The sequence below is a fragment of the Mustela nivalis genome (assembly GCF_964662115.1).
Source record: "Mustela nivalis genome assembly, chromosome: 8".
Lineage (NCBI taxonomy): Eukaryota > Metazoa > Chordata > Mammalia > Carnivora > Mustelidae > Mustela > Mustela nivalis.
The window spans coordinates 66,409,401-66,429,566 of NC_139027.1; the positions used below are offsets into that span (position 1 = coordinate 66,409,401).

The 20,166-nt window shown below is 43.6% G+C and overlaps 1 protein-coding gene across 5 annotated transcripts in view; it reads right to left on the bottom strand.

Moving 5' to 3' along the window:
* The window catches only part of SPTBN1 (spectrin beta, non-erythrocytic 1), a 195,985-nt gene that overhangs the window by 3,409 nt on the left and 172,410 nt on the right, over positions 1 to 20,166 (bottom strand). For 4 of the 5 annotated variants that reach the window (XM_082743544.1, XM_082743545.1, XM_082743546.1 and 1 more), the window contains 8 exons: positions 16,322 to 16,566; positions 14,857 to 14,995; positions 14,054 to 14,138; positions 12,003 to 12,199; positions 10,779 to 10,891; positions 10,051 to 10,114; positions 5,454 to 5,692; positions 4,164 to 4,337 (listed from right to left, as the gene is read on the bottom strand). In XM_082743544.1, coding sequence (XP_082599670.1) covers positions 4,164 to 4,337; positions 5,454 to 5,692; positions 10,051 to 10,114; positions 10,779 to 10,891; positions 12,003 to 12,199; positions 14,054 to 14,138; positions 14,857 to 14,995; positions 16,322 to 16,566 — 1,256 coding nt within the window. Of the gene's footprint in view, positions 1 to 4,163; positions 4,338 to 5,453; positions 5,693 to 7,766; positions 8,578 to 10,050; positions 10,115 to 10,778; positions 10,892 to 12,002; positions 12,200 to 14,053; positions 14,139 to 14,856; positions 14,996 to 16,321; positions 16,567 to 20,166 lie in introns of those variants that run through there. The other variant, XM_082743548.1, reaches the window with a different exon arrangement.

Here is a 20,166-nt window from a genome sequence, read left to right on the forward strand (position 1 = left end):
CCTATGAATCCAGCATGATCCTGATACCAAAACTAGATCAAGACACTACAAAAAAAGAGAACTACAGGACAGTACCTCTGAAGAACAAAGATGAAAAAAAACCTCAACAAAATATTAGCAAACCAAATCTATATTAAAAAAAATCACCATGATCAAGTGAGATTTACTCCTGGGATGCAAGGGTTCAATATTCAAATCAATCAATGCGATACATCACATCAAGAAAAAGGACAAAAACCTTATGATCCTTTCAACAGATGCAGAAAAAGCATATGAAAAAGTACAACCATCTGTTCATGATAAAATCCCTTAATAAAATAGGCTTAGGGGCTCTAGCTGGCTCAATCAGTGGAGTGTGCAACTCCTGAAATCAGGCTCATGAGTTCAGGCCCCTCCTGGGGCCTACTTAAAAAAAACAACAAACCAACAACAAAAATAGCAGTTTTAGAGGGAACATATACCAACACATTAAAGGCCATCTATGAAAACCCTATAGTTAACATCATCCTCAATGGGGAAAAACAGAGCTTTTCCCCTAAGGTCAGGAACAAGACAAGGATGTCTACTCTTACCACAGGTAAGACTTCTAGAACTAGAAGTCCTATCTAAAGCAATCAGACAAAAGACATCCAAACCGATAAGGAAGAAGTAAAATGGTTACTATTTGCAAAATGACAAGATGCTACATATATAGAAAACATTAAAGGCTCCACCAAAAAATTATTAGAGCTGATAAATGAGTTTACTAAAGTTCAAGATGCAAAAATTAATACAAAGAAACATGTTGCATTTCTATACAGGAATAATGAAGTAGCAAAAAGAGAAATTAAGAAAAGAGTTCCAGGATGCTTGACTGGCTCAGTCGCTGGAGCATGAGACTGTTGATCTCAGGTCTATGGGGCTATGTTGGGGGTGGAGTTTACTTAAAAATAGTATCGTAAAAAAAAAAAAGGTCCTGGGGAGCCTGGGTGGCTCGGTTCTTTAAGCGTCTCCATTTGGCTCAGGTCAGATCCCAGAGTCCTGGGATCAAGTCCCGCATGCATCCAGAGCCTGCTTCTCCCTCTCTCTCTGCTTGCTATGCCCCCTGCTTGTGCACACATGTGCGCTCTCTCTCAAATAAACAGATAAAATCTTAAAAAAAAAAAAAGTCCTATTTACAAAACTACACAAAAAAATAGTAAAATAGCTACAAAAAAACGTAACCAAGGAGGTAAAAAACTCTGAAAACTACAAAACATTGATGAAAGAAACTAAAGATGACAAAAACAAATGGAAAGATATTCCATGCTGATGGACTGGGAAAACAAATACTGTTAAAATGTCCGTATAATGCAATCCCTATCAAAACAGCAAAAACATTTTCCAAAGAACTAGAACAAACAATCCTAAAATTTGTATGGAACCACACAAGACAGCCAAAGCAATCTTGGAAAGTAACAAGACAATGGGAGGTATCACAATTCCAGACTTCAAGTAATACAAAGCTGCAGTAACCAAAAGAGTATGGTACGGGCACAAAAAGAGACACACAGATCAATGGAACAGAAGAAAAAACCCAGAAATAAACCCAATTATTGACAATAATATGGTCAAGTAAACTTTGATAAGGGAGGCAAGAATATGCAATGGGGGGAAAAGTCTCTTCAAAATTGCTATTGGGAAAACTGGACAATAATGTGCAAAAGAATGAAACTGGATAACTTTCTCAGAGCATACACAAAAATAAACTCAGAATGGATTAAGGACCTCAATGAAACCAATAAAACCAATGGAACCATAAAAATCCTAGAAGAGACAACAGGCAGTACTTTCTCTGATATTAGCTCTGATATTAACATTTTTCTAACAGGTCTCCTGAGGCGAGGGTAACAAAGGCAAAAATAAACTACTGGGACTTACATCCAAATAAAAAGCTTCTGCACAGCAAAGGAAACAATGAACAAAACTAAAAGACAACCTACTGAATGGGAGAAGACATCTGCAAATGAAGTACCCAAGAAGGGATTTGCATATCCAAAATATATAAACAAGTGGGGTGCCTGAGTGGTGCAGTCAGTTAAGCATCTGACTCTTGGTTTCAAGCTCAGGTAGTCATCTCAGGGTTGTGAGACTGAGCCCATGTCGGGGTCCATGCTCAGCATGGAGTCGGCTTGAGAGTCTTTCTCCCTCTCCCCCTTCTGCTTGTGCTCTCTTGCTCTCTAAAATAAATAAAGACATGGAGATGGCCAACAGACACATGAAAAGATCAACATCACTCACGACCAGGGAAATACAAATCCAAATTACAATGAGATGTCACCACTACACACGTCAGAATGGCTAAAGTGATAAACAGAAGAAATAACAAGTGTTGGTGAGGATACGAAGAAAAAGAAACCCTTGAGCACTTTTGGTGGGAATACAAACTGGCGCAGTCACTGTGGAAAATAGTATGGAGGTTCCTCAAAAAATTAAAAAAACCATAATAACCATATGATCCAGTAATTCCACTATAGTGTATTTACACAAAGAAAAGAGAAAACATTAATTCAAAAACATCTATGCACCCTTGTGTTTATTGCAACATTATTTACAATAGCCAAATTATGAAAGCAACCCAAGTGTCTGTCCATCAAGAGATGAACAGATGAAAAAAGATGTGGTATGCATGTGTTTATACACACCCACACATGCTGAAGTATTACTCAGCCATAAAAAAGAACAAAATCTTGGCATCTGCAACAACATGGATGCAATCTACAAAATGCTAAGTGAAATAAGTCAAAGACAAATACTGTAGGATTTCACTCACACATGAGTGAAACAAAACAAATAAAACATTTTAATCACACATTTAAGAAACAAAACAAATGAACAGAGAAAAGAGACCAAAAAATAGACACTTAACTATTTTTTGCAATGGGTGAAATAGGTGAGGGGGATTAAGAGGACACTTATTGTGATAACACTGAGACACGTAGAGAATCGTGGAATCATTATACTGTACACTGGAAACTAATAAAATATTAGTTATCTATGTTAGTTATACTGGAATTTTAAAAAGTATGAGTTCTTGTGAAAAGTTTGCTACAGAGCTTGTATCCCCCATGTTTACAAATACCAGAATTTTTAAACAGACATACAGAAAAGGTCTTCCTAGATTTCTCCTCTTACATGGTACGTAGTGAAAGAAACTGTCCCACAAGGCCATCCCTAGGACACTAGAGAGTCACTGGCTTGGACAGTTCCCTCATTCACTTCACTATGGTACAAAGGAAGGGGTGTTCCTGGCGGGGAAGAGGGTTCAGTGCCCTCCACCAAAACCCTGATCCTGTGAAGCTGCATGGAGGGAGAAAAGAAAAGGGAGGCAGCCAGGGAGCCAGGCTGTCTGCACCTTGTTTCATGCTATGTAAAGTGTTCCAAGTCCTGAGGAGCCTGCCTCTAGTGCTCCTTGAAAGAGCTCAAGAAGTCACCCCTTTGAAACCCTCATTTGTAGTCTGTGGCCTATTCCAACTGACATGACACAAATGTCTAATTGAAGACCAAAGCTTTTCAGGTCCCAAAGTAACAGATCAAATTAGTATTAAACTAACGTTCTAACCATGGACACACTTACTTTCTACATATTTCAAGATGAATGGCTTTTCTGCCCATTTCTAAGTATAAGAACTTCTGAGCCTGGATCCACTCTGTTGGGAAGGTATATATGTTCTACAAGCTAGAGACATGTGGAACCATCTGAGGCAATCCACTGGGCAAGCCAGGGGAGCAGAGACCTGGGTCTCACACATGTACTTCCTGTTTATCTCCATCCAGCTCCAGATAACTTGTGGGCAAAGAATAGCATCTCCTGGGTCTGGATAAACTGCAAAAATGGGTAAACTCTTTTTCTATGCCTCCTTAAAATGTGAACAGCTCACCCTGTCTTAAGGAAAAGTAAGTTCCTGCTTATCAAAACAAAAGCCCATTTTCTTCAAGGCTGAGCTGCACCACTAACTACAGGGAGCCTGGTGACAGGTCATACACAAGACATGAAACAAACTACACTAGCTTCACTGGTGATTTTTTTTTTTCAAATGGCAGAGAGGAGGAACCGAATGATCAGAGAACCTGCCTAGAAAAAGCAACCCCAAGAGTCAGAATACACATAATATCAGCAACCAAGACACATGGCTCCCTCTCACCTCAGCTTGAACACGTGTTTCTTCTTCTTGTAATCAAGGGCCACTTCACAGATGGCTTCTTTCAAACTTACAGGGACCTCGCTGTGGTAGGGGATTCCAGAGGCAGCTGTCTTTGCATCTTTGTAAAAACCCATTTCTTGGTTATTTATGACACAATAAACATTGTGCCAGGACCTGAGCAGTAAAGAACAGAACATCAGGGTTCTAGACCACACTGCTGTAAAGAATGAAGAATGTGATTAATGTGCAAACAAACCATATACCACATGGTGATCCCTTATTAAAATTAAAACCCTTTATTAAATTCTGCTAAAACCAAACAAGAGAACAAAATTCTTCCACGGACTGCTGGGATGGTGTCCAAGTTCTTACAGTGGCTGGTGACTGAGGGCTGCTTCTGTGAGCTTGGGGAAAAACATGGTGCCTTCTTCTATTACACAAAGGTACTCTTGGCTCTGACAGGAAAGATTTTTGTTGGTGTTGGTACTCTTTGCTGTAGTACCCTCTCATGGTAATGCTGTACAGGGCTGTCCTGAAACAGCTGCTCTTCCACCAAAGTTTTAATCCTGATGGTGCTTTACTACCTGACAGAAAGGCAGATCCAGGGCCACTAGCACTGGCAGTACCTTGGGATGAATCAGAAAAGAGAGCCTTTCCCTCAGGATATGGCAAACTGTCATGATATACGGATTTTATCAGAAGATACTGTGCTGCCATCTACCTATATTAACATAAAAATTTATGTTGTACTTAATGTGGATGAGAGCTCTGAGATGGGGATTTCCTGGTCTAATGTACAACCCATACAACTATACGTGGTGGTTCCAGGCAGAATGGTTTACTGGTTAAGCACACTGTTTTCTCACTTATAAAATAGAGATAATAAAATTAGGGCTTATTGGAAGACAGTGAATATAAACATGGATATGGAGAAAAGGCATGGGAAATGAATGTCTTAAAAAAAAAAAAAATCCCACCTGGAAGAACACTTCGCTTTAGATAAATTCTCCAACCTCCTCCACTCAGTACATTTCTTCTCAGGAAAAATTACAAAGGGCCCTTTTTGCTATTCCCATCCACGTATAATAAATCTTCTTTCTCTCAGTGAATCAAAAGCACTCTCCTCCCACTTTCCAATGTCAGTCCCAAGAAAAAAGTGACGCCCAGGAACCTAAGAATAAATGGACTTCCCAAGCACACACTCCTTGGGCTTTTTAAGTGGCAAACGGGGGCCTTGACCTTGAGCAGGCTGACTTCCCATCTCACTGCCTCAGCATTCGCTACTCTCACCTGCTTGAGGCTTTCTTATTGTGGGCCTCCCACTCGTGCTTCCGATTCAGGAAGCCTTCCATCTGGGCTGAAGGCGTCTCCTGCGTTCTGGCCGGCAAGGTGGCAGCACTCTGGGCCGGGAGGGCACTCTTGGCTTTGCGGTCCGAGGTGGGGGAGGGGATGGGGCTGGACTCCTTTGAGCTCGTTCTCTGCTCTGCAGCGCCGTTGACCATTTCGCTTGTGTCCCCTGTTTCCGCCATCTAGGGACAGTGGAGAGGCCATTCAGTGGACCCCGTGAGCCACGGGGGCACCCACAAACGCTCTGACTCGCACACGTGGCTGTGTATAAATGCCTGGCACAGATCGAGGCAGTACAGTAAAACCGTTGCAACATCCCACAAAGCCAGCTGGACGCCGAGGACATTAGAAGGGAAGGGATTAATGCCCGCCCGCTTACGGGGAAATGAGAAAAGCGAAATGCCAGGATGAGTTTTACTGCACTCTGTTCCTCGGATCAATCCATTTTCTCTAAGGTAACTCAGATCATTTCCTCTTGGGGTTACTTTAAAAACAAAAGGACGACAGTAACAATCACACATATTAAATAGGAGAGAGTGGACGTTATACAGCAGCCACCTCACAACCAAGGATGCCACCAGGAGAGCCGGAAGTTCAAGCGAAAGGGCATTCACAAACAGATGGATAGACGACTCTATCAGAACGACACAGCATTCCCCCAGAGTAAGGCAAAGAAAAGGCCTCCAGTTTCTGAAAATGCTCTCTGCCTCTCCACCCCCACCCCTCAACAACATCGTCATCAACACATGCAGAAATTAGGACGACAACCATGCATTTCACATCTACCATCCCAGTTAGACTTTGGAACTTAAGAGCTGGAAGGAAATGAGGCAAGTCCACAAACATCAATTTAACCACATCTGCTGGAGTTGTATCGTGAGTGGGTTGTAGTTTGTGTTAAAGGAGCTGGAAAAGCCAATCACAGTCACTCAACACCACACGGCTATTTACCCCCAAACACAGACAGAACCAGGGCCTTCCCCATCACGTGTTGGTCGATCACGGTGCCTTGCTGCACTGAGACGAGAAAGCCCAGACACAGCCAGGCTTCCCGCGGCTCTGACTGTCAGGCTGGAGACGTCTTCGGGAGCTGTTCCTTCCCAAGCTCATTTATATTGTGACCCTCAGGGCTTTTCGGCTTTGGAAATGCAGTAGGGTCTCGGTTCATTATCGCTTTCAGCCTGTGTACCATCAACTGTGTACCATTAAACTGTCGCAGCCCCAGCGGATACACCCAGGGCGCGGGATTAGCAAGTTACTAAAGCTGGGTGTGGCTGACACTTTAGTGGATTACAGACATCCTGGACCCCTCTTACACAGACAAACATGGAAGTGTCAATGGCAACGTTCATTAGATACGTCCCCCACCACTGCTGCCCAGAACCAAAATGACAAGTTAGCAGCAACAACTTCAACAGGAGAAATGGGAGAATGACCACCACTGCTTCAACACTCAGATATGTCAACTCTCAGAAACGGGATCACTTGTTTAAGCCTTAGCTAAGTGGTGGGGCGGGACCCATGAGTTTCTCTTCCATCTATACAAACTCTCACTGTCAGCAGCAGGATTTAGGCTGAGACCAGAGGCTTTGCAAATTAAGGGTGTTTTTTGACTAGAACCCTTTACCCACATAGCAATGTGGAAAATGGACTCTTAGGGCAAGGAAGGCACGGGAAAGGGGGCGGACATGGGATCACCCTGGCCTCGTATGTGACACCTGTAGACGTGTGCTTAGGAGCAACAGGCTACTTCAGTATTTATCTTTCCTTTTGCTTTTAAAAGAGAGATGCAGGAGGGGAAATGACCACCAAAAAACCAAAACCCTGAGTCTGAAGAAAGTGGGTGGATTTTAAAGTTGACAAATCTGTTCTAGTGTGGAATTTCAGGAAACTTCTGGTGGGAAGGAAGTGTGAGTTTGGTCTGAAAGGCCTGTGCCAGGTGTGAGTCTAGGGAGACACAGGGTTAGTGTTTATAGAAATCAGGTTAAAAAAAAATTAGTGCTGCAGCTGTGGCTTGGAAACTGCTAGTGACAGCAGTGACCTGGAGGGAGCAGCATCTGCTGAGAACAGGCTAACGCTGATAGCACTGGATCAGACTTCAAGGTGGGCGAAGGCCAGGGAAGCCTCTTCTAGGGGAAATTCTGCAGCAAAAATTTTTTTCTTTAGAGTTAGAAGGAAAGAGAAAACCCCAAACCAGTATGCAGAGATAATTAATGTTTATGCAAATGAATCACTAAACCAAGAAAACAAGGAAAATAAAAGGAACAAAATGATTTTTAATGGACATGTGCTGAAGCATGCCAACAGACAACACACCACTAGAGACAAACATCAAAAGCAAATCATAGTGCTATGATCATACATGTGAATCTCTCCCCACCCCCCACCCCATGTTGCTTCTCTTTAGTGATTAGTCCAGAGTGCTTTAGCGGATGGGTACACCTGAGATCTTTGTATCAGAAGGTGAACATGAATGCAACATGAAAACTAGTAGCACAAGAAACACCTGATTGGTTTTCTAAGTGCATGAAGCAACACTAATTTCAAGTTCATTAACTTGAGTCTCTGCACCACAACTCAAAAGAATGAAAAGGCTTTTCTTCTTCCAGTCCAATTATAATAAAAAACTTGTTCTGGCAAGCTACAATTTAAAAATCTAGATAAAAATAGGCATGAGAATAAATGCCAAAAACATCAATGCACTCTTTCTGTTGTGCTTGTTTTTGTCTTCTGAATAAAAAAGCATAAAATTGGGTATCATTCCAGATGATATAAAATTTAAACATATAATATGGAAACATCACATATATACATATAGATCAATGATGCAGAATCTGGAGCCAGAAATATGTCAGGGCTCCCTAATGACCAAAGATAAAGCAGTAGTTTGTTTTTTTTTTCTAAAATGAATTTTGGTGTGTTTTAAGGCAGAGACCCAATAATGGTGCACACTACCCCCAGAACATAAGAAGCTTGGCATCTATCTATATACCCATCTACAGTCACAAGTAGATAGATATGTACATAGAAATAAGGAAAAACAAACAAGATGCTATATGATGTTATCCTGACAAAAGAAAAAAAAAGACATGCATCATGAAATGAAAAGACAAATCAGACTTAACTCATGGAAAACACATATCAAAACAGGTTTCTGATTCCACTAACAACTAAATATGGCAAATGAGCAAGTGACTGTCTCACAAGGCTTGAATGTAGTATGGATTTGGTTTTGTTCTGTCTGTATCAGTACCAGGAAATCACCTCTTTCATAAGCTTTTATTCCTAAGGAATAGAATTTCTGTTAAAACATATTCAATCCCTGCTGGTCGTCTATCACTGCCATCCTAAAAGACTCCTTAATGGAGAACCCCACAAAAGTCTTAAGAAAATGAAAAATAAATGAGAAGATCTGTACGAGACATACGATGGAGTTTCTGTCTACACAGATGCTACATTTACTTCTGAAGCCAGGCGGCATCTAATGGCTCCTAGGGGTGGTCCACCAAGTACATCGTTCAAGTAATTAGGGTGAACCAGAATGGCTTTTGATCCATTTGTTTGAAAAATTTATAAAGAGTTTGACACCCTGAAGTTATCAACTGAGTGGAGAGGCCCGGAAGTCTGGTAGGCAGGCTTCCAAAACCTGCGGAGGAATGCTGCCCGCTGGCCCCTGCCATGTTGGGTGTCACGGCAGTGCTGCCAGTGACCAAGACAACGGTGGCGGCAGGGTCAGCAGGCACCTCACTCGTGAGGCTGGCTGCATTACCTGCAGCAAGTAAGCTCACAATTTCTCAATTCAATTCTTGGCAGAAAAAAAAAAAGAGAGGCACTCATTTGGAAAAAGTAATAATCCAAGGGTCTCAAAATCATTTCAGGTTTTGTGCCTAAAATTAAGAGAGCTTCCAAAAGTAGATCCAACTCCATACCCCCCAACTTTTTTGTTGTTTACAATAAATGCATCTTTCATGGAATGTGACAAGGCTGACTTAAGGTTTTAATCCTAGAACGGAGAGTCTCCTCCCCCAAACACCAGTCTTCCTAGTTCCTATTAAACTACGGCAGGTTAATGACATCTGTAAAGGGGGTACGTGTAGTGCAGCATTGCACCCTGTTAGTATAACTGGATGTGTCATACCTGTCGGATTCTAGTTTTCTTCTTCATTTTGCTGTAATCTCATTTAATTTCAATTACTCATGTAAGGCTTTCGCTGTAAAATCTTAATAAAGTAAAAAGCTCACAATAAATAAACAAAAAGTAAGTATGTTGCTTTAAGGCAACTGAGCATTCATCAGTTAAAAGACTCAAATAAACATGAATTAAATGCAAACAAATATGAAACCAAGGAAACCTATGAATTAAGGAAAATTTTAACACTGTGGGTGAAGTGGAAGCCAAAAGTCAAACCAACAGGACTTGGAAAGAGTGGTTCTTGACAAATGGTAGTGAACTTCACAGTCCAGACCACGGCTGGTCACTGGCTGTCCGTCTGCTATTAAAGTTTTTGTAGTTTTGGTAGGTTTGAGAGCGATAACTAACCCGTGGAGATCCCTGTTCAGCCGGCAAACCGTTCTGGGAAACTTGCTCTCCTTTTGAAGTATCCCTGTTAGATGAAGTAGGGAAGGAGGGCAGAAGAGGGAAGGGGAAGGAAAAGAAGGGGAGAAAAAAAGAGATAAACAGGATGAGGGAGAACAACATCACTCAATTTTATTACAGATTTTCTCTCAGAAAAACATACGCAACCCTCTTTCATGTAATATGATTTCTTTTTAGGAACTTCCCAAGTGTTCTAAACTAACTCTAGATTGAGAGTAAGACCACAGGCATGCCCTCTCCCCCCCAGTACAGGCAGCCTTCAGGGTTGGCATGGGGCTCTTACCACAGCATAGTAATTAGTTTTTCAGAAATAGACAATAATTTCTGTTCTTTCTTCTGTGAAAAACTTGCAAAAAGCACCACCACATGATCAGTGCCCTGAAATCTAGATGGTTCACTCCATTCACTTAGTCACAAGGAAATTCCAAGCGCCTGTGCATGCGTGCACCGGGGGCTGTCTACATTCCACTTCTGCCGCCTACACAGCAATGTGGATGCAGACATGTATGTGTTCTCGAATGTTATCCTACACAGATTCAAAGTACCTTACAGAATTAAAAGGAAGGGTGTGTGGAGAGGCCTAGTGTAGCACAAGCTTAGCAAATATACTCCCTGAACCCCACGTGCCACTGAAGCTAAGACTCCAGCCATGCAGGCTGCCTGTGACTCACCACTGCTGCTGGGATTCAGTCTCCTCAGAAGCCTTCGTGCTCGGCTCGGGAGAGGGCGGCCGCCTCTTCCTCTCCTCTTCCTCTTGCTGTCTGCGCACTTCCAGTAACTCCAACTGAAGGCAAACACGGTCATGTTCAGCAGAGCCCCAAACTCTGCTTCTTTTAAGGAAAGGGTCTTGAGGAACCCAGAAAGCTCTCCTGCCTCAGTTTTCTATCCTGTTCACACTGGACAAGCAGAAGGCCTAACACCCAGCAAGACGACACTGGGATCACAGGAACTGCAGCTAAAACCCTGAACTAAAGGAACAGACCTGAGTGATGATGCAGGTCTATGCCATGGGTTTGTGTGCTCCCTGGGACACTGGGTTTCATTTCTACAGGAACTATGCAGCACTCAACTCTGCTTGGGAAGTACCTGAGCGTGAGGGTCCACACTGGACTTCCCGTCAGAGTTCAGACAAACACCATTGAGACAGTTGCAATAATTCTCAAGGAGGCTTCTTGTGTTGTGGTAGGCATTAATGTTCAGCCCAAACCCAAATAACACATAAAAAAAGCCAAAGAGTAGTCTAACTTAAACTAAACTATTTCACAAGCATATGTATGCACCAAAAATAGTTCATTTAACACACAAGTTTGCTGATATGTTTTAAATCCCCAGAACTGTAAAAACTAGAAGGAACTCCATTTTGGTACACCATAAAGAATGAGCTTTCTACCAGAAGTGCAAGGGTCACAGGAGAGGAAACACCGGTGAACAAACTTTATTCTAAAGCTTTAATTTAATGGTGGCAGAAAAAAATGATCAGAAATGGGAGAATTCTCAATGGTCTAGGATCAAGCTCCTACTTGATAGAAATTCTAATTCTGAAAATCTGAATTAAACTATAAGGCTAAGCTCCCCTTCAAACCAAAGCTTCTATGAGATATAAGAAGAAAAGCAGATCAAGAGAGAAAAACAAACCCCAATCAATCAATTCCCAGGCAAGGAACTATTATAAAAGTGATCACAAATCGAGGTACGCAGGAAGTTAACTGAGAAAGCAGCAGCCCTGGACAGTCTCCCCAGATTCTATACCAAGAAAACAGCCAATTTCAGGAAGGTCCTCACTGCCTCTAAAAACAGAGCAATAATATGAACTCTCTGGTCTAAGAGGTGAACAGGAAGAAGCAGCCCAGGAGAACCAAAAGGCTAAGTACCCCCAGCACCCAGCGGCCACTTACCGTTGTCAGCCTCTCCAGGGCGGAGAACCTCTCGTCCCAGGTGGCAGCAGACTTCTCAAAAGCCTCGTGGCGCTTGATGAGCTTCTCCACCTCGTCCACACTCTGGCCTATTTCTCGGCTGGAAAGGTAGGGCTCCTGTCCAAGCAGCCAGGCCTCAGCCACACTGGCGTCCCGTGAGAACTGGTGGACCTCCAAAACTGCACAGGGTACCAAGAGTGAGTGGCGGGCCAGCAGGGGGCCTGACGGTCGGGGACGGCGCTGCCCCCTGGTGGCAGCTGCCCGCACAGCCAGTCTACAGCCTGGATCAGCGTGTGGTCCAGCTTAAGTGTGACTTATCCCACTTAAATTCATCTAGTAGCCACACAGAAAATAAATAGGTAACATTTTAAAATGAACAGGTGAAATTAAAAAGTGTATTTTAGATAACCCAACAGATCAAACTACCATATCCTATCATTTCAGCATGTAAGCAATGCAAAAAAATTGAGACGGAACTTCTTTTCCTTCTGTCTTTGAAATCTGATACACATTTTATACATATGGCACACCTCAGTTTGGACCAGCCACATTTCACCTTCTTTAGAGCGCCATGTGGACAGTGCAGGCCTAGAAGGTGTGTTCTATGCACTTGGCCCTACCTCAGTGAGATAAACCTCAGGGCCCTGAAGGGATTCAATCCACATACAACCAGACTACGCTGATGAAGCAGACATTTGTTCATCAACTGCCCACCTAGGGTGGTAGCCGGAGGTCTTACTCTGGAGGAGCTGAGAGGGAGGAAAGGATATGGGGAAGCACTCTACAAGGTGGGGGGGACTGCTGTCTTCATTCTGTTCTCCCCATGTGAGGAAACACAGCAGGATGTCCCCTGCAGTGAAGAGAGGGGCAGCTTACAACTTGGCTTTGCACTGTGACCAGCATTACTTTTCACTCCACCTCAAGTGGTGATGCTTGGGGCCATATGGGTGAGAAGTGAACTGCAGGCAATATCAGCGTCCCCAGGGCTGCCAGCTGTCTCTCCTCAACAAGGCCACAAGGAGAAGATGCCACCACTGCAAGAAGGACTCACCCCTCGTCACGACTGCCCACCATACAACCTGGTGCTGAGTTCACAGTGCGGACTCATACAGGCTTTGCTGAAGTGAACATAATTTGTTCACTTTTTTGTGAATTTGTGAAGGGAATTCTCAAAATTTATACAAACCAAATCCTTATCCAAAAATGGTCGAGAGCAGGATCTCTTTTTCAAAAGAGGGTTCTACCCAAAAGGGTGAGGTGCCTTCATTAGGCAATTTACAAATCTTTTAGACAAGGCCCCCAGATTCTGTTTCCAGTGAGCGCTCTTGGTGTCCGAGAATGGGGTTCTATTACACTAACAAAGCCCAAAGCCCCACACACAGAATGGCGAATCAGAGTAAATAACGCTGGAGCTGGTCTCCCTTCAGTGTTCATACCTATTATTAAGTGCTATTCCCCAAACTATATGTTATAAACTCTGTGGTAGCTCACATATTCCTTTATAAAATCAGATTAAAATTAGAATCTACCTCAGAGGTCCCCTTGGGGAGTAAATACAGAAAAACATATACAAGACTCAGAATAACGCCCAGCTCATTGCAAAACCTTTATAGCTGGTAGCTTTTATAAGGTTACCAACCTTCAATTAAGAGCACCAAATATAAGACCTAATCAAGCTTTCTACTTTCTTGACTGCAGTAATAATTCCTCTTAAAGATAACTAGATGAGGAGGGGACTTCCAGCTGGATTCTCCCAGGGAGATACCGAACTGTCATTCTAGGATGCTCCTAAAGAACACCCAAATCTCACTTACAAGACTGAGATCAATCATGGGATAAAAAATAATGCATGCGCTACAGGGAAACACTTAAAAATATTTAGCATGAAATGCTGAACTAAGGCATTAAGAAAGAAGCATTTAGAACTAAACATCATTACGTGATAATATCACATCAAATTATAGCAGGAAACTAAACTTGCATGTGGTCAATGGACACCCAAAAAGAAAGGAAAGATTTAAGCAGATCCTTACTCAGTCTTAACCATTCCCATCGGTCTTCCCACTTGTCAATCATTTCTTTTCTCTTTTCTGTCAACTGCAATAACTTTTCTTTGATCTGTGAGAAAAGAAAAACAGCGACATCTTAACAGACTGTACCACATCCTCCTAAGCCCTCCCCTTGATGGGCCACTTCACATAAGAAAAACACATTTTCTGTAGAGGCTCCTCCTAAACCAGGGAGTACCTAAGGACTACTCAAGTCTATTTACGTACTAGAGAAAAAACAGGGCAAGTGCCTTCTAAAAGGGGCTGAGAGGAAGCCTGGTCTCCACCCAAAGCTGCTGTCATGAGGAGGCCAACCATGCACTGAGGCCCCTCCAGATTCTGGGGCTCCAGATGATAAACACACTCAAGAAGAAATGGTCAGAGGGGCAATGCTGTGACTTTTCAGAGAGAACACCCTACCCCTTCAAGGAGGCCACATACTGACTCATCATTTATCTCTTTACTACAGAAACCCAACTCATCCTAACTCAAATTAGACAGAAAAGAAATAACACCCAGAATGAGTACTAATCGAAGAAGTGAGAAAGGATAGCAATTAAACCTGGGGCCTGCAGAAATGGTCTTCTTTCCCTACAGTGTTCTTGTGTAACTAATCCACACACACAGGAAAGGAACAAAGAATTTCAAATATGTGTAAGCATACATATGTATTTCTCTGTGTATGTCTCTACAAACACACAAGCATACGTACTGACAAAATAAAGTCCTCTTACATCTTAAGACCGTCTGTGTTCACCCCGGGGCCCGAAAGCAAAGAGCTGTCCTACCTCCTCAGATGCATAGTGCTTTCTCGCCAGCAGGGATTTCCCAAGTTCAATGCAGGTTGTGAAACTGTCATTACGAGCATCGATTTCAGCTTTGATACCTTGATGATTATTCATTAATAATTCAACAGATGATACATCCCTAAAATTAGAAAAATAATACCTCCTTTAGGAGATCAAGCTTTCCAAATAAACATATATTCCAAAACATTCAATTAATTTAGCAAGAAATCATTCAAGGCACTGTATGTCTTTAAGGTCTGATTCAGGACCAGCAATGCAACCTAACATTTGGAATAAGGCTTCTCTCATTTGTGAGTGTGTGTGTGTGTGTGTGTGTGTGTGTGTGCGCGCGCACGCATGCGCACAAATGTGCATGTACTCATGCATGTGCACACACCTGGGTAATTCCAAATGGTTGCCAGGCAGGTGCCAGAAAAACCACTGGATTTCTTTTTTTTTTTTTTTTTTTTAAAGATTTTATTTATTTATTTGTCAGTGATAGAGGGAGAGAGAGTGAGCAAGCACAGGCAGACAGAGAGGCAGGCAGAGGCAGAGGGAGAAGCAGGCTCCCTGCCGAGCAAGGAGCCCGATGTGGGACTTGATCCCAGGATGTTGGGATCATGACCTGAGCCGAAGGCAGCCGCTTAACCAACTGAGCCACCCAGGTGTCCCAACCACTGGATTTCTGTTCAAACTTTTATACCCTCACGAGTTAGTGCCGAAGGTTCAGGACACGTGTGTTCCAAAGAGCCACTGATACCCTCCTTATTCATGCACGAAGAGGTACACAGAGCTACAACCAGCTTGGGGTGAAATCAACGACTACACAGCTGTGAGAACTTCTCATGGATCAAGACCTAAAGTCCTGATCTGGGAACTATAATTGTTTTTTATATATACAGTACTAAAAGACTTATTCTCAATTACAGCAGGGACTGGAGCTGGCAGGGGTGAAAATAGAGGCTGCGTATATGCCAGCCTGGTCATCTCTTTAGCTGCTCTTCATTGCTTTGCAGCAAACACAGCCAGAGAGAAGATATGGAATAAATATTAAATCATCTCAAGATACCATTTAAGCAATTAGTGAGGGTTAAGAGACACCTTTGGTAATGTGTGTGGAAAAGGCCTGAGTAGCTTTTACTCTCAAGACACAGAGAACTCAATTCCAATGACGAAGGAGAGCTAGTCATACCCAGAGGGTGTGGCTGCTTGAAGCTGAGGCCCAGACAAAGGGCAGGAGGGCAGGAGTGAGTGTGGAGCATGGGAGGGGGAGTAGGAGAGAGGGTTTAACAACATGGTGCCTGGTTCCCCGGTAACTGTGTGCTGCAAACAGAAGCGATAGAAGCTGCCTCCAAACCGCTCACCACCCCAGCTCTGGCCTTGAAGCTTTTGGAAGAGACCCCTGGTTCTCTCTAGAAGATCCCAGGGTCGGCAAGCTGGATTCCCATCCACCCAGGAGGGTTACCTGGGCTTCTCCTGGGCTTCGATCTGCCGGATGACATCCTCCATCCACAGCATGAGGTCACGCACCATGCTGAAGAAGCGGAACTTGTCCCCTGTGTCCACCAGCCGCGCCCTGCGGCCATCACAGGCATCCAGCAGAGCCTTCCAGGCCTCCAGGACCTCATTCTCCCGCTTCTGGATGTCATCAGCCTTGTCACCCGCATAGGCTGCCTGGAGACGAGCTGCGTCTTCCTGGAGCTGCCTCACCTGCAAAGCCACAGCAGAGAGGAGTCAGCTCAGATGGCTGGGCCTTCTCTCCATTGGCCCACTGCTCGCCCCACACACACCGCATGCTGTTCTGCACTAAAGAAGTGAACCGAATCAACATGGGGCCCCTACTCCCCACAAAGCTCGCAATTCCATCTGGGAGATCCACACTGGAAAAATCCAAGTTTACTACGAATGTATTGAATTGCATTACACAGTTCAGTGCAAATGAGAAGACAAATGAAATGCTACAGGAGACCTTGGTTAGGTGTCCTGGAGGCAGCCTGGGATAGAAGGATGGTACAGAAAGCAGATAGTACATATGCAGACATATTCAAAAAATCAACATGCAAGTGGCTCCTGCAGGGTACAGACGTTTATTTTAAAAATCATGAGTAAGGAACTGACATGAAGAACTCAGTTTTTTTTTTAAAGATCTTATTTATTTGACAGACAGAGATCATAAGAAGGCAGAGAGGCAGGCAGAGAGAGGAGGAAGCAGGCTCCCCGCTGAGCAGAGAGCCCGATGTGGGGCTCAATCCCAGGACTCTGGGATCATGACCCGAGCTGAAGGCAGAGGCTTTAACCCACTGAGCCACCCAGGCACCCCAAGAACTCAGTTTGAAAACAAGTTTTCCATTGCTATGGGATATTGCTGTAAGAGCTCTTATATGTGCCAGTTCAATTTGAAAAACAAAAATGTATCATCTCATGCAGCCCAAAAAACTGACGGGGGTGTCTGGGTGGCTCAGTGGGTTAAGCCTCTACCTTTGGCTCAGGTCATGATCTCAGGGTCCTGAGATTGAGCCCCGCATCAGAATCTCTGCTCAGTGGGGAGACTGCTTCCCCCCCCTCTCTCTGCCTACTTGTGATCTCTGTCAAATAAATATATAAAATCTAAAAAAAAAAAAAAAAAAAAGAAAAAGACTGACATCCAAGAAGGTGCAATTTTCACTAGCCAAATTTTAATAAAAACTCTGCAGAACAGGAAATGTTCCTGAAGAACAGGAAATGCAAATGGGTCTTGGGAAAAGATGCTCCATGGAGATACTGTAATCTGTCATATATCAGCTGGCAAAAATTCAAGTCTAAGGGTGTATCTGCTGGTGAGTAGATTTGACTGTTGATAAAACAATAGGTTACAGCTCCTGGAGAAGGCATGGGCAGTATGCACCGGTTATACATATTATATATAGTTACGCAGATTTAGGAAATGAAAGACACATTATTTATTGCAGCAACATCTGTAAAAGCAGAAGAGTGAAAATAAAGGTCCATCCATGAGAATCTGGTTACATTCACGAAGGCACACCCACACAAAAGGCTCCTCAGTAGGCATGGAAAAGAATGAGGGAGGGCTCTACACTCATGCAAAGTGTTCCAGGAGCAAAGGGAAGTGTAGACACTGCACCTAATATCCACTTTCTGAGCAACAAAGGGGGATAAACAAGGATCAGCTCTCACCCTTTTCTGGGGAGGAGTGGAAGTGAGACAGGCCTTTCCGAGAGGAAGTTGCAACTGTGGCTATTTTATATTTTTACATTTCTGTTACATATTAGTAGTGCAGAGGACATCTAATTAAAAACACTTATACAGGAGGAGAATATACACTCAGCCATCATTTACTGAGGCTGTGTGACCACAGTCCGCACACAAGTGTCATCCCAGACTACAGGAGCCTGGAGAGGCCTGTGAGGGAAGTCTGCTGACAGATACCAGCTGGGGGTGTACGCAGGGAGAAGCGGAAGTATTGACAACACTGGCGTCTTTGGGGAGCTGGATATCAACCCCAACCACACAGAAGGACTTCAGGTGGTGGCACATAAGGAAAACAAATTTCTGCAATAGATGCAAAGAAGAACCAATGTGGTTTGTTTTCTATGACAATCTGATTTCCATATCCTCGCTTCTGGAACTCTTCCATGATTGTGGCTCAGGTAATAATTCAAAGTACAACAAGCAAGTTCCTAGGAAATTTATTTGAAAAACTAATTTCCTATAGGACTAAACAAATCTTTTCCAACAATTAAAAAAAAAAGCAAAACACAAAAACAACCCAAACCCCAAACCCCAAATAAACAAACAGCAGCAAAGAGAAAAACCTTTTCTTGTGCCTCTGCTTGTTTTTAATTTGTTCTAAAAAAAAAAAACCAGAAACAAACTAAAAAGCCCCAAGCAAACACACACACACACACACACACACAAGGTAGAGGAGGGACAGCAAAAGTGAAAATTCCCCACACAAATGAACGACTGTTCTGAGAAGTCAGTGAAGACCACTATGGCTCCCTTGCAGAGTGGAGAGTGGGCTGGCACAAGCCCACAAGGGAAGAACACACCACAGGCTTCTGGGAGCTCCACCCAAGGGCCTCCGTCTGATCTAATTCTGTTACAAGAAACCTCGGCTGAGTCTGCACTTGCAGGAGGGGCCCCCATACTCGCAGAGCTGTAAATGGCCTCGTCCAGCAGGTACCGTGAGGCAGAGTCTCTCAGGACTTGAGGGTGTAGACTCCTACCCTCCCTCGAGAGGAAGGGGGGGGGGTGCCCTCAGTCTCACCAGGTGCAGGGGTTTAATGAAGAAAATAAGAGAGCAACTCCATCATCTCTAGTTTCTTCAGGTTCTAAAATGATTAATTTTACAGGTGCAGGGAAAGACCTATTGCTGATAAGGTCTGTTCTAGCTCTGTCCTTTAAGCATTCCCTAACTTCCTCCAGGCTTTTTTTTTTTTTTTTTAATGTAACAGCAGTTACAGAACCTTACAGAGCTCTCATGGGAGCACATATTTTGCAAACAACATTTGGATCCTCAAAGCATTAGGGAACAGAAACTTCAGACAAATTAAACATGCAGAGATACAGAGCAGCAAGCCCCAATTCTAACTGGGGTCTGCCCCTCTCCAGACGCCTTGCTCCAGGAACAGGCGAGATGGCATCATTACGAGCCTCAGGCATTCACGTGGTACCCCAGGACCTTGTGTGTGATGAAAGCCGCTGAATACAAAGCTGACAAGCTTCTGAATGGTAAGTTGTCACAGAGCTGGGGAGTCCACCACCTCTGAAGGAAAGACTGGAAATCCTTAGGATACATGGTGCACCCTACTAAATTCTGCTTCAGGTAGACCCTCAGCTATTCTACATACCTATTCTTAAATATTCCCTCAATATCTTCTACTTCCTTGGTGGAAAAGCTGAAGCCACTTTATTTGTGTGAAGCCCCAGCTGCGATCTATCAGCTTCTAGAAAGGACCAATTAAGGATACGGGAGAAGACAATGGTGGTAAATGCAGTCCCTCCAAAGAACGTACTCCAGACTGTACCGAAGACTGGTAAAGCCGATGGCTCCAGATCGGGATCAGCCCACAGTCAAAGCTGGGCCGTGTGTCTCTATAAATCAAAACTGACTGTTCCACAGCCATGCTCCTTCATTTCTTACTGTCTAGGGCTGCCTATGCTATAATGGAAGAGCTGAGGATTTGCAACAGGGACCACGTGTCCCACAAGGCTGAACGTGTTGACCATCTGTGCTTCTACAGAAGAAGTTTGCTGTTCCCTGCCCTAAATCACCAACGCGCTCCTAACAGACAAGAACAAACCTCCTCA